This window comes from Gobio gobio (genome assembly GCF_949357685.1).
Source record: "Gobio gobio genome assembly, chromosome: 2".
NCBI classification, from domain to species: domain Eukaryota; kingdom Metazoa; phylum Chordata; class Actinopteri; order Cypriniformes; family Gobionidae; genus Gobio; species Gobio gobio.
The window spans coordinates 40,884,457-40,898,357 of NC_137098.1; the positions used below are offsets into that span (position 1 = coordinate 40,884,457).

The following is a 13,901-nucleotide window of genomic DNA, read 5'->3' on the forward strand; positions in this document are numbered from 1 at the left end:
TTTCAGTTTAGTGTACAATATCAGACAGAATATCAGTGAATGGACTGTGGTCAGAAGTCTGATGGTCTGTTTAATGTTGTGTTTTCCTTTATTTCTTTTCACTGAAATTGATTTGCATGTAACCTGCCCTTTATACATAGTAGCAGGTTTCATGGCTGTGCATATTTGTTTTGTGGCGTATGACTGAGGTCAAATGTGTGCGTCTTTGCCTTCAGCAACCGTGTGTTTTTGTCTCTCTAAGGTACTACAGGTGCCAAGAACTTGATGACTCAAAGTTTTTGGGTATAGAAGTTCACATCTGAGTGTCTCACCTCAAGGAACGCCATCTTCCCACACAAACAGTGCAAACTCCCTGCAGTGAGATCTGTGGGCGAGGGTTAAGTGTGGTATCGTTTTAAACTGCAGCCAGTGAATAAGTTTAGGGTTAGCATTAGCATCCTCTTTGTGCATTTTATGTAATGAATATGAGGAAAGAACATGTTATATTTACTCAGGTTATACAAAGAAACAAAAAAAAAGATGCACAGACGCTTTCTCTCTCAATCCCTCCCCCACTCTGTTCTCTAGCTCTTTCTGTTGTGAACGTTGTCAAATGTAATCCTCAGGTTGTTTATTTTTTCAAATCTTTGTTTGAAATGTGCTTTTTGAAATGAACCACCTCGCATTCGCATTCAGACAGAGAAATAAAGAAGCTCCAGGATTTCATTTAGATTAGAAGATGTCTAGTTCATGTGTTGGGAATATTTATTTGTATTTCAGAGATGTGAATCCTCCTCTTCTCTCTTCATTTCTCTGAGTAGATTGAGTTTACTGACTAATGACCATGCTCGAATGATCACGCTCCCCCTGAACCTGAGTTTGCTGCACCTGTCCTTTTGTTCTGACAGGCTGAAGCTGTTGATATCTTTAGTGTCCTAGTACATGTATCAAAAAAAAGCATAACGGCTAGCAGAGTGAAAATACGTGACATGGGAGGCAAATACAGATGAAATGGAATTTTTTTTATACACTACCGTTCAAAAGGCAGTATTTAATTGATTAAAAAAAAAATTCAATATAATTATTCCTGGGATGGCAAAGCTTAATTTTTTAGCATCATTACTCTAGTCTTTACTATCACATGATCCTTCAGAAATAATTAAAATATGCTGATGTTTAAAATATGTATTATAATATTATCAATGTTGTCCTCCTTAATATTTTTATGACACTTTTAACACGTCTTTCACTTTTAATCAATTTAATGTGTCTTGATGTGCTAAATAAAAGTATTAATTTCTTTCTAAATAAATTTTGCAATGGTAATGTTCATATGGACCTCTTATATTCTATACCTAGAACTTTATTTATTACAATAGATTTAGCGGAGGAGGAGAAATAGAAGAGGACACAGAGTGAGCTGCTGCAGGAAAGGTGCATGAGCAAATTTGTCCGAGGCATGAGAATACTTTTATATTTATATATACAAAAGCATAAGCATTTACTGTGGCTGTTGCTCTGTCATGCTTTGACAGATACGTGTGCTGTTTAATTCTTTTGAGCTAAGCTGGATTGAGCCTGGTCGGTACCTGAATGGGAGACCTCCTGGGAAAACTAGGTAGAGGTGTTAGTGAGGCCAGCGAGAGGTGCTCACCCTGTGGTCTGTGTGGGTCCTAACGCTCCAAGTATAGTGATTGGGACACTATGTCAATAAGCACCGTCCTTTGGATGAGACGTTAATCCGAGGTCCTGACTCTCTGTGGTCATTAAAAATCCCAGGTTTTCGGAAAAAGAGTAAGGGTGTAACCCCGGCATCCTGGTCAAATTTGCCCATTGGCCTCTGTCCACCATGGCCTCCTAATCATCCTCACATACTGATTGGCTTCATCACTGTCTCCTCTTCACCAATCAGCCGGTGTGTGGTGGGCGTTCTGGCGCAATATGGCTGCCGTCGCATGGTCCAGGTGGATGCTGCACATTAGTGGTGGTTGAGGAGATTCCCCCCTTCTAAATGTAAAGCGCTTTGAGTACCCAGAAAAGCGCAATATAAATGTAATGTAATAATAATGTAATGTGTTGGGGGTAGCACATTATAAGTAATGCGAGATACTTTTCACTAATCGGATTACTTTTCAAGTAACTAGTAAAGTAACACATTTTTAAATATACAATAAAATACCTGAGTTACCTTTTCAAATAAGTAATTAAATGTTAACACAAATATATGTTATGTATTTACTCTTTATTACCAATGTCTTTGCTTCTAAACTTTAATGATCCAATTCAACCAAATGAATAAGGAAAATTGCCTTTTTTTGTTTTGTTTTGACTGTTTTTATTGCTGAAGTAAGAGTGTTTAACTTTCTTCTCCCGTGTCTTGTTCTTCTGCATTCCAGAATGGCAGCACAGTTGAAAGGTTTGTTTGAGCTGCGCCCTCTGCTGTACAGACGTGATTTTGCATTTCCTTCAGCCTGAGGTTTATTCATCTCACTTTTTGTGTGAAAGGGCCTTTACATTCGCCAGAAATAAAACTTATTTTTATTATTAAAAAACAAATAAGCAAGCCCAGCCCCGGTGTGAATCGGTAACATGTAACATTACTCCACCAAAAAAAGTAACTAATTGCGTTAATTACTTTTTTTGTGGAGTAACGCAATATTGTAACACATTACATTTAAAAGTAACTTTCCCCAACACTGAGGCATGTTTTCTTCAGCACATAACATATATGGTTATGTTACATCCTTATCTGTGAATGTTATAAATTCCAGAGAGTATTTCCATTTTGCATATTCTGACAACAAATGAATCACCGTCAAACTTCACAGATGTCAATGAACGTGCGCCGGTGCGTGTATGCTCATCAAACATACAGAGCGCAGCAGAACAAGAGTGCAATAATTCGGGCTAAAACATACATTTTGCTAAAATATTTATTTTTAAACATTAAGTGTAGGTTTAAATTCTACATGTAAAACAAGTAATCATATTTCTATTAGAGCAGTAACAGTAATGTAATATAATTACAATGTTCAGATGAGAGAAAGTGTGTGATCCTTTTGTGCTTTTGTTTTTGTTAATTTAGTCATTTGAACGTCTGCTTTAAAATAGTAAGCAATCAGTTGCTTAGAATGTAATGTTTACATTTTAACCATTTTTGCACAATGTATAGCATAGTCTACATAAATACATTCACTAAACTTGTTTTCATTACCTTTATATTGCACATTGTTTGGAGGACAACATTGGGCAGGATGTGGAATAACATTTAAAAAAAATACTGAATTAAAAATGAATTCTTATTTTCTAAGTTGCACTTAGTAACTTTTTTCCTCATAAAAACGTTTTTCATAGCATTCATAGCACAAAAACTATGAATAGCAAAATTATGTACACTTATTTTTACAAAAAAAAAAAATGACACCAGTCATATCAGTGGCTTTGAAAAGTTTTATCACAAATGGGGGCTGCCATATTGAGATCATGTGACCTGTGATCACCGAAAGCTGTGTCTTCCAATTTGAGTTACTACTACTACTAATATTATTAGTAACAATAATATAGTAACTTTTCTAAATTGACTCCTCGAGAAGTAAAATAAAATACAATAAACTACTCTAAATAAAACTAGTAAAGTAATCCAAACAGAATAAGTCAGAGTGGACAAATTAAATTGTCCAAACAAGCAGTCCCTTTTAGAGCATTGAAACAAACTGCATCGATTTGCTGTTCATTAAACACAAAGCGAGCACCTCAAGATTCAGTTTATTGATGTATATATTCTTAGACATAGAATAAAATATTTATTAAAAGACTAAAACGAAGGACATACAAACTGCCAATAAACACAGTGATGATTGTAAGATGGTTTCAAGTCCACTGGGACATATTAGGACTGGTGAATCAAACACTTACGTGTATTTAGAGGATGTACCTCTAAATAATTGTTGCACTTTGCATTAAAGCAAATGAAGTCATTTTGTCAGCTGGGTTGTGTTGTGCATTAAAGCATGTGAATGACTGGAGTGTGTTTCCCCTTAATTTTGGCATGCAAACCTTTCTCAGATTTCTAGTGCAGTATGGATGCCTATTGTGTTTCATCCTCTCTGATCATTGTAATGGGAAGATTCAGTCTTATGCCACATTTTTAGCCCTGATTTTCCGCCTGCCAACAGTTAGGGAAGATAGCTGACAAAAGCCCAAATTCAGAGGCAAATCAGTGCTCGTTCACATAAGTGATGGTCGCTACACTGTAAAAAAAAATGAATCCGTAAAATAACAGAAAAAGTACTGGCAGCTTATTACCTGGACATTATTCAGTAATATCACGGACATTTCCATTAAAGGGGTGGTTGATTTTGATTTCACTTTTTAAACTTTAGTTAGTGTGTTGTTGCTGTTTGAGCATAAACAACATCTGCAAAGTTGGGAGATATTTTCGTTTTCAAAAAATGCTTTTTAAGGACTACAACAAACGGCTGGTTGGGACTACACAAGCTTCCTCCCGGGTTAGTGACATCACTAACCCTGAAATTTTCATAAACCCTGCCCTCGAGAAGACACAACAAAGGGGGTGAGATTATCATGACAGAATATGCTAATAAATGCCTTGAAGATAGTTAGCTCCACATCAGCTGCATAAATTCATCAACTAACCATTCAGGAGCGTCCTGTCTCATTCTACATGTTGTCACTCCATCATTGTCCGACTCCGGTTTGAACACAAAAGGCTGAACTGTTTCATTGCCTATCTGCATGGGGTTATCAGAGCTGCTAACTGGAGTTCTTGAAGCTCCGCCCCATGAGCAGCAGCTCATTTGCATTTAAGTGGACACACAAAAACGGCACATTTTTGCTCAAAAAGTGACAATTTTAACATGCTATAAAAAGTCTGTGTGGTATTTTGAGCAAAAACTTCACATACACACTCTGGGGGCATCAGAGACTTATTCTACATCTTGTAAAAAGGGGCAATCAATCACCCCTTTAACCCTAACATGGAACACAATGAAGTTCAAAAATCTAAATACAGGTAAAACACCTGTAAAAACAAAAATACGGGAAATTCCGTTAAATTAATACAGTGCATTGTGCCCTATTTGTACAGATTCTTTTTAGAGTGTATGTTTGAATTATCAAAGACACAATCTGAGAGAACCACCAGTGTGTTGCCGATGCAGGTTAAATATCTAGACCTGCGTACAACCCAAGCCCTGTATTGTTAAATGTGTTTTGATTGGAACTGACATCAGCGACGACTTTATTATTATCCTACTAAATGAAAATGTTGAGTTTTTGTGAAGCCCAGGTTCAGGTTTGGCATTAAAAACTTTCTTACTGCCAAAACCTTATCATTCTTCAGTGGTCAGAGATTAGACAGACAGACGTAACCAGTCTCATGATCTCCCTTCATGACGCTTAGACACCTTAACTCTGCTTTAAAGAGGAATGAGCTTCAGCTGTCATAGGCAGAATACCAGCCAAAGGTCATTAGAGTTTTCATAATTTCTCCTCCTTCCTTTCTCTGTGTCCTTCAACCCTTTTCTTAAACACACAAAATATGCATGCATTACTATAGAAAACATCTCATTTCCATGTGTTTGAATATCTAGTGTTGTTGATGTCTTATCCAGTGACTCATGCACCTTTAAGGGGATTTACTGTACAGTCTGTCAAAACATTCACATGAAGCACTGTGGTTGCAAAAGAGCAAATCCTCACATTTCCATTCTGACATTGATGGTATTTTTGTCTGATTCTGAAAGCTTGTTTGTCTGAGGATTGAGCAGTATAAGTGGTTTTCGGTTTGTAAACTGGCCAACAGAACAGCTGTATGTGAGAATGTTCCTATTACTTCTTAAAGACAGGGATGATTCTTTCTTTCTGTCTCTTACTCATTGAAAACATACCCACACACTCACTATTTTGGAGGCATAACAGATGTTATGTTTTAGATAAATAATTAATATATAGCTCGACTCTCTTCGCTCCACAGCAAAATGTATTCCTTACAGAACCACCTGTGGGTGTAGTCAATGCAGAGAGATTACTTTTTCATTGTTCAGTCAGAGCAAACCCCATGAGGAGATGCTCCACACGGAGCCATTTAATTCTCTCACGCGGACTGATAATGGCTTGGTCATTAGGTGTGTATGAACAAAAATGCTGATGTGATAATAGTACTGCAAACAAGTTGCCATTGGCTCAGTCATGCATTCAGGGCTTTGACAGATCTGTGAGTCCCCTGAATGACGTCATTGTGAATGGTTGGGCCAGATCTTAATGTTCTTTGGCTTTAAGGGAATATTCAAATTTTTTTCAAGCGAATGTCCTTGTACTGCCTGTCTATGTATAAAGAGCCATTTATAATGTAAGAAAAAACTGTATTATTAATATGTGTAAAATGTTACACAGTAAGAAAATAAAAAATACATTAAAAAAACGATAATGCCCATGGCAGAAAATGACCATTACCTTTTCAGTTAAGTTAACAGACATTTCTTTCAGTTCTCAAACACGACACAATGAAATGCATCATTTAAAAAATAAGTATAAAACACCTGTGAAAAATCAGTACAGAAAATTCCTTTATATTAACATTGGTCTATATTTTTACTAACTTTTCTTTGTGTATCTGATATTTATATATTTTTTCTACCATCACTAGAGTAATGTTAGATGAATAAACCTGAAGCGAAATATACCATTAAATTATGGCTGTCAATAGAATACAATAATCCTGACTAACCTTATGATATCTTTAGAAGGTATACTAGCATTCAGAATTTTGGGGTCTGTAAGATATTTTAATGTTTTTGAAAGAAGTCTCGCCAAGGCTGAATTTATTTGATCAAAAATGGTGTAAAAAGTGATATTGTGAAATATTATTACAAATTAAAATAACCTTTCTATTTTAATATATTTTAAAATGGCCTAGCTGAAGTCTTCAGTGTCACATGATCCTTCAGAAATCATTCTAATATAATGATTTGTTGCTTATTATTATTATCAAAACAGTTGTGTTGCTTAATTTTTTGTGTGGAAACGTGATCCGTTTTTGCCAGGATTCTTTGATGAATACAAAGTTCGAAAGCATTTATTTGAAATAGAAATCTTTTGGAACATTATAAATGTCTTCACTGTCATTTTTCAATGTAATGCATTGTTCCTGGATAAAAGTATTAGTCTGAACCCAAACTTTTGAACTGTAATATTGAAAAACAGTAAAAATGTCAAATTTGTTTGATTAACGTTTTTGTTCAGATTAAATATACTTTATAATGGAAATGTTGTGTTTTGTGCTTAGTGTGTGTTGTTAAAACCATGTGGTTGTGGCAAACAAGGACAGACTGGCAATGGTGGATTCCCACTGGCTTTTGTCACCATTGATCCAAGAGAATTTGTTTGTGTTGGGTCCAGATGGCAGAGGTGATGATGTGCAGGTTCTGTATTTTTGGAGAGCTTTTGTCCAGGGAGGGACCTTGATTCATGAGTGCAGTTTGGTAAAAGAGAGACTATTCAATCAAATAAGACACTTTAAAACTCGAAGATCAGCCTGCCAGCTGAGATAAGCTTAAACAGCAGAAGGTATTTATCAAGACAGGCCCATTCATGCTTTAACAGCTTTAATGGACTGAGATAGTAATTATGAAATAACATTTTTGCTCCTATTTTGTCACTTCTGTTATTTTATCACTGAATGTAATATTTACAGATAAACACACACATTACTTTATTTCCTATAGTTGATGTGTTTTGCTACAGGTTTCAGAAAATACTGAGATAAAGAGAGTTCCTCTCCATTATTCTAGTTTTTTGTGTGCTTCTATTTGTCAAAAATCTATTTCTAGACTCACTCATCTGATCACAACATTTGGATTGTTTATAGATTTTCATTTAGATGGGAAATGCAAAACATAAGCAAGCAATACAGCAGTAATAATAAAATATGTAAAATGTTGTAGTGGCATTTCATTCTGCACCATTGCAAGCAAAAGCAAACATTTGCAATCATTCAGAGGTTTAAGAAACCACAATATAATACAATATTAGTTTAGTCATAGTACCACTCTCCCTAAAAATCTGAAAAAAGAATCAAAAATCAAAAAGCATGAATATTATTTTCTCACATTTTGCAATTAACCTGTGCGAGATTCTATCATCTTTTTGTTTGTTTTTCTTCATCCCATTTGTTTTCTTTTTATGCTGAAAATCAAAAAAGGCAAATGGGGGGTTTCAAACTTATACAATTCTGAAATGATTATTCTTTATCATCCACAGACTCTCTGGATTTAGAGACTCTCCCAGACGATTCTGGGTCTGAGGTGGTACCAGAGACGCCCCCCCACAGTCGACCTCAGGAAGATGAAGGGTCAGATCTGTCTGAACCCAGCGCAGGTGACCAACACATACTTCACACAGATAAACACAATAATATGTGATATTGATTTTGGTCCTGAAACTGTTATCAACCAGCCAGGATTAGATTTAGGGCCCACTTGAACAACATTCAAATCATCATACAGTATTATTGACTTCTGACTGTAGGGATGGTCTATGGTTAGGACAAAGAAAGGACATTTAAAACAAAACAAAAGCCATCCTAGGTAGCCAAGTTGTGTTTGCCTTGGTAACTAACACGTTATGATGCCTTCAAACTGGCAGTTCAACAGAACTGTGGAGCGATTTGCATGAATTTGAAAGCAATTTAAGCTCTGGTCTGCACTTGTACAGGATGTAAAGTAACATGCGCATGCATTTTAGCTGATGACAACATCATTAGTTTAATGAAACACATGTAGGGGATCATGGCAGTGGTGATGATTTACATTGGATACGAGCGCGCAGTGCAATCAGAGCGGCAAATGAATGGCTCGCAATCAGATGTCTCCTCAAAAAAGCTGCCTTCATGCAACGCACATAGATGCAAGTGTCGTTCACTTTGCTGCATATACTGTAATATCACTAAATAAATGAAAAACAACATATCAACCCACATTTTGCTCTCTATCATGCGTGCTGTGCACATTTGTGATGCCGCATGATGAACACACAAATCCACTGAGGTTCGATAGGATTTATAATAACCAGACCGATCACACTCAGATTCAGACTGCAGCAAAGGTGCCCAGTGTGAAAGCCCCTTAGATTGTACATTATACATTGTAGCACAGCACAAGTCACTTGTGGAGTGCGCAATCCATTCACAATTCAGAAAATGAATGCATGAATTGTAACTACCAGTGCAGAAATTAAACCATAAAGAAGGAAACCAAAGTTTGAAAGGATTGTTGATGCTGATGCAAACATCTGAAACACACTCTCATACCCACTCTAACTGTACTTGATCCAAAGTGCCTAAACACTAGATGAGGATCAAAGAATTGAGTTTGCAGACACAATTTATGAATAATTTAGAGTCAACTGTGGTGCTTTAATTGCACTGCACCTTCCTGTTAAATTAGGCCCATACAACATGTGTCCAGGCTGTAAACCTGTACTGTAACAGCTGTTTGACAGCCATTTTATGTGTGTAAATCTCCCCTGACACTGGCAAGTCATAAATCTTCCAATAACACCAAACATTTCACTGTCAACACACCCTGAAAGCAAGTTGGACACTGGCATTTCTTGATGAACTCAATAGTTCTCCTTCACTCCCTCTCTCTCTCAGGTCAGGCAGAGTATGTTTCTCGTATCCGAAGGCTAATGGCTGAGGGAGGCATGACGGCGGTTGTCCAGCGTGAGCAGAGCACCACAATGGCTTCCATGGGCAGCTTTGGCAACAACATCATTGTCAGCCACCATATCCACCGTGGCTCCCAGACAGGAGCGGACGCACAAAGCCGTACTCATTTGAGCCCTATCCCTGGTCCCTCCTCTAGTGTCCCGGAGTCTTTGTCTGGAGCTGCAAGTTTGTACTCCTGTGTCCTCACCAACGCACTGGGGCTTCATACCGACACAGCTCAGCGCACCTCTACAGACATAGACCTAGCACCCCTCGTAGAACAAGAGAGACGTCATACATCCCTCCTTTCACAGGAGTTTTCTCCTCTTTTCTCATCTGCTGGGAATACAAACGGACCTTCTGCTTCCATGGAAACAGACGGTGTCTTGGACGGGGGGGAGCTCCAAGACTTTGCGTCCCTCCCTCCATCTTTACTCTCATCCTCACCATCTCTTTCTCCAGTGAATAACAGTAACTACAGCAACAGTGATGGTAGTTACCATGGAGAAGAGTATGGGCGGTGAAAGGGGTGGAGTTCGGAGAGTGTTTGACAACAACCAGGAAGAGAGAAACTGAGAAACTTCCAAATATATATGCACTCTGTGTTCCTTTCTCATCAGCGTTAATATTGTGCATCTGCTCTGACACGATTTAGTGAATAATGAAAGACGGAGAAACAGTTGTAGTTTCCTGATCAGCAAAAACTCGGCAATGTATTCAGGCCATTCCATGTTGTGCTTCAATCAGCCGTGCTGAAGTTTCCAGTGATGGTCTCTGTCTGCCTGTTGTCCATCATGAAGTGTGCACATATAGAGCCACATACAGAATAAGGTGTGTATGTGTTTGTATGTGAATGGCAGAGAGACGGAGCGTCAATTTGCAGTCAGTCTTGAGTCTGCAGAGCAATATCAGTTCAACTGAACGTTTTGTTCCTTTACATCCTCTTTCAAATGGAACATTTTAGATGCCATTGAAATCTACTGCCCGGACCAGAAAAGCATAGTCTCATATAGTCTTGTAGTTGAAGTTACAAAACCTTGTCACATTCTGAACTATTTGGTTTATTTGGTAAAGTCACTTCTGTAGAAGGAAAGCCCATTTTTAGATGGTGATTGGTACATTTTAGTTCAGGATTTTTATAAAGTTGAAAAGGTCACACCTTGTTTTTCCTGTTGTTTGTTATAGACTTTTGGAAAGAAGATCAACGAAAGTGAATCAAGAAAGAAAAAATATAATATTTCTTTGAGTTAATTCTCTGGCATTAATGGGTAGTTCACCCAAAAAGGAAAATTCATCATTTACTCATCCTTATCTCTTTCCAAACCTGTCCGACTGCAGAACATAAAATAAGTTACATTAAGAAATGAGAGCAAATTTTGTCCATACATTGGAAGTCAATAGTCGTAAAACCATACAGGTTTGAAACAACAAGAGGGGTGAGTAAGTGATGACAACATTTTCATTTTTGGGTGAACTATCCCTTTAAGATGTGATACCTGTCTGTAGCCTTATAAAATCATCAGCTTCATCCGTCTTCCATGTGGCCGAGTCAGTCTCCTTTGCACTCATCGTTACCACAGAAACCTCTCAATTATCTTGCTCTGCCCTGAATAAACAAACATGAATTTGGCTTCTTGAAAGGGTTTTCCCTTCCCTGTTTACAGTAAAGTGGTTCTTGACACAATGTGATAAACCTCACTCTCAGAGCCTCAACAGGGGAGCGGTGAAGTTTGACAGGCATGTCTATGTGACAGAGACACTATCCCAGTTCTGTCAGCTACTGTAGTTTTTCAAAGCCTATTGAAAGTTAAGCAGGCACCTGACAACATTTGTGTTGCTTCCTTTCCTTTTATTTCTTATGTAGCACTCTGGTTTCTATCTGCTCTCCCAGTGTGTGTACGTGTGCGTGCCTGTGTGTGTTCAGAGAGCTTGTCCATTGAACCTCAAAGTGTGCCCCTGGCTCTGCTGTAATGCCTTTCGAATTTAAGAATTTGAAGCACATTTTGACATCAGCTTATTGACAAACCACTAAATAACCACCAATCGTAATGTCAATGTGCTTAAGTGTACCTTATGTTGATATGTGACCTTAAGGAGTGTCTATTGATACGAATTCTCATGTGATCGTGTTGGTTTCTCAGTGTCGAAATGCTGGCCATTGGTCTGGTACACACAGTGCTACAGTGCTGCATAGTTAAGGCAGAAGTTTGGATGAATGTTTATGTGAGATTTTTCTTGTTCACAGGCTAATGCATTATGCTCCGCATTAATATGGAGAGGCTCTCTCTGCTTCTTTTGGCAAACCACTTTATCCTGAAAATTTATGTCTGGCCGTGTCTCCTGAATCAACCTGCTACTTTGGTAAACAGTGTAACCTCTGCTTTAGAGCTCAGCTCACTGGCCTCCTACCGTAAAAAACAAACAAACAAACAAAAAACTCTTTTAGTGCTTTTTCTGAACGTGAAGTGTAAGACAATGTAGAATTACAGCAGCAGCTTTTCTGAAGGAGTACGTACTTCACATTAAAAGTGACTATTTTACTGTCCTCTTTTGTTTGCTTTTTAGAAAACAGTTATTAAATGTTTTTCTTTTAAAAGAAAAAAAATGCGGTAAAACATTGATTTGCATAATGGGAAACAATCCTGTATGTGATTTAAACTGAATAAAAATTATGACAAACATACCGCGTTAATGTTTGTTTGTGTGTTAACAGCTATGAGGATTAAAATGCTCATCTTGGTTTTTTTATTATGGCCCTTTTTGTTGCAGATGACGGGGTTGAGAGATGTCCCATATGCCCCTACTGTTCTGACTGATCTTTTGCTGCACCTATTGATTCTTTGAACTAAAGTCTCATGCAATGTTATTAGATCCACTGTACTTCATTTATTATATAAGCCTTTTCATTCAGACACTTAGCTCCACATTAGCCTTGTTGCTCCTGAGCTGACTTCAGATCAGTGCTGACTGCTTTAGGACCATGCCTCTCACATAAGTAGATTATATTCAGATGATTCCAGAACTCTGAATAATACGAAGCAGAGATAGTGTTCACTGTGCTACGATGGAGAGGTTAACACTGGCTCTGAGAGTCCATTTGAATAAAAAGACTCGTAAAAATTATTTGTCAGTTAATATTAAAATCTGCAGTGCTTCTTCAGACATTTGCTAGGATTCTGAAGGTGCAATGATGTAATTCAAGATTGTTAATTGTTAATCTTCTCAGCGAAAATGGTTCAGAGAGATATGGTGAATAGAAATGAAATGTGTGAAGCTGCAGCGAGAGTCACATATTTCAGGGAGGGAGCATCAGGAAGAGTGGCTTGGTCCTCTACAGCTGTTTTTTCAGTCCTTATAAATCTCTGGGATCTCAAGGGAAGCTTAAAAAATACAACAAAAAATAGTCTCTATTCTGAGGAGCAGCCCTGTAATGAGGACCTCAAGGTGACCTAACTGTTCCAAACATCAGTCTCATGGTATGAAATACAACTTGAAACAACATGCAGGCATGTATGAAAGCATCTGCCAAACTAGGTAATTTGATGCTAGGGGCAACAAGCAATGTAAGAACATTCTGTGCTTTGGGCTCCATTCAACTAAAACTGTGGTGGCTAATTGTTGTTATAGATTCAAGACAGCAGAGGGCTCATCAAAAGAGAGGAGAGAGTTGCCATAGCATTCTGCTGCATACATACCAGAAGGTCCAGGTTGATGCTGTAACTACACCATTCTGGTGCCAAAAAGCATATTTATCCATCCATGATAACCTTTCACTAGCAGCTTTGTATTCAGACTAAATGTTTATACAGTCAAAACAAAATTTATTCAGACACCTTCAACATTTTCTCACATTATCACAGTTTATTCGCTATAGTTTAGAAAATGGTAATAAAATATGAAAAGAACTGAGAGTTAAACTGTGTCGGAACAAATTCATATTGATAATGTCAAGATAACTTTGATAGAAAGGTATGTAATGGATTACAATCAACCAATCGGCTGTCAGCTGTTAAATTTAAAGGCGCTCTGAAGATGATGTGTATTTAAACTGGGTCATTTATGTTGTAGAAATGTGAAATTATTTTTGAATTTGGTGTCTTCTAGACTGAGAAAAGACAGAAAATGTATTTTTGTCTCATGTGGATGAAAGACAACAACTCCCAGAATGCACTTGCTTCGCTGTCCAACGAGGCCA

General features: G+C 37.6%; 1 protein-coding gene across 3 annotated transcripts in view; it reads left to right on the forward strand.

Annotated features, from left to right (window-relative positions):
* ambra1a (autophagy/beclin-1 regulator 1a) overlaps positions 1-12,382 on the forward strand; it is a 120,725-nt gene extending 108,343 nt beyond the window's left edge. For all 3 annotated transcript variants that reach the window (XM_079810852.1, XM_079810853.1, XM_079810854.1), the window contains 2 exons: positions 8,260-8,376; positions 9,653-12,382. In XM_079810852.1, the coding sequence (XP_079666978.1) occupies positions 8,260-8,376; positions 9,653-10,230 (695 nt within the window). In that variant the 3' untranslated portion in view covers positions 10,231-12,382. The remainder of the gene's footprint in view (positions 1-8,259; positions 8,377-9,652) is intronic.
* The last annotated feature ends 1,519 nt before the right edge of the window (positions 12,383-13,901 follow it).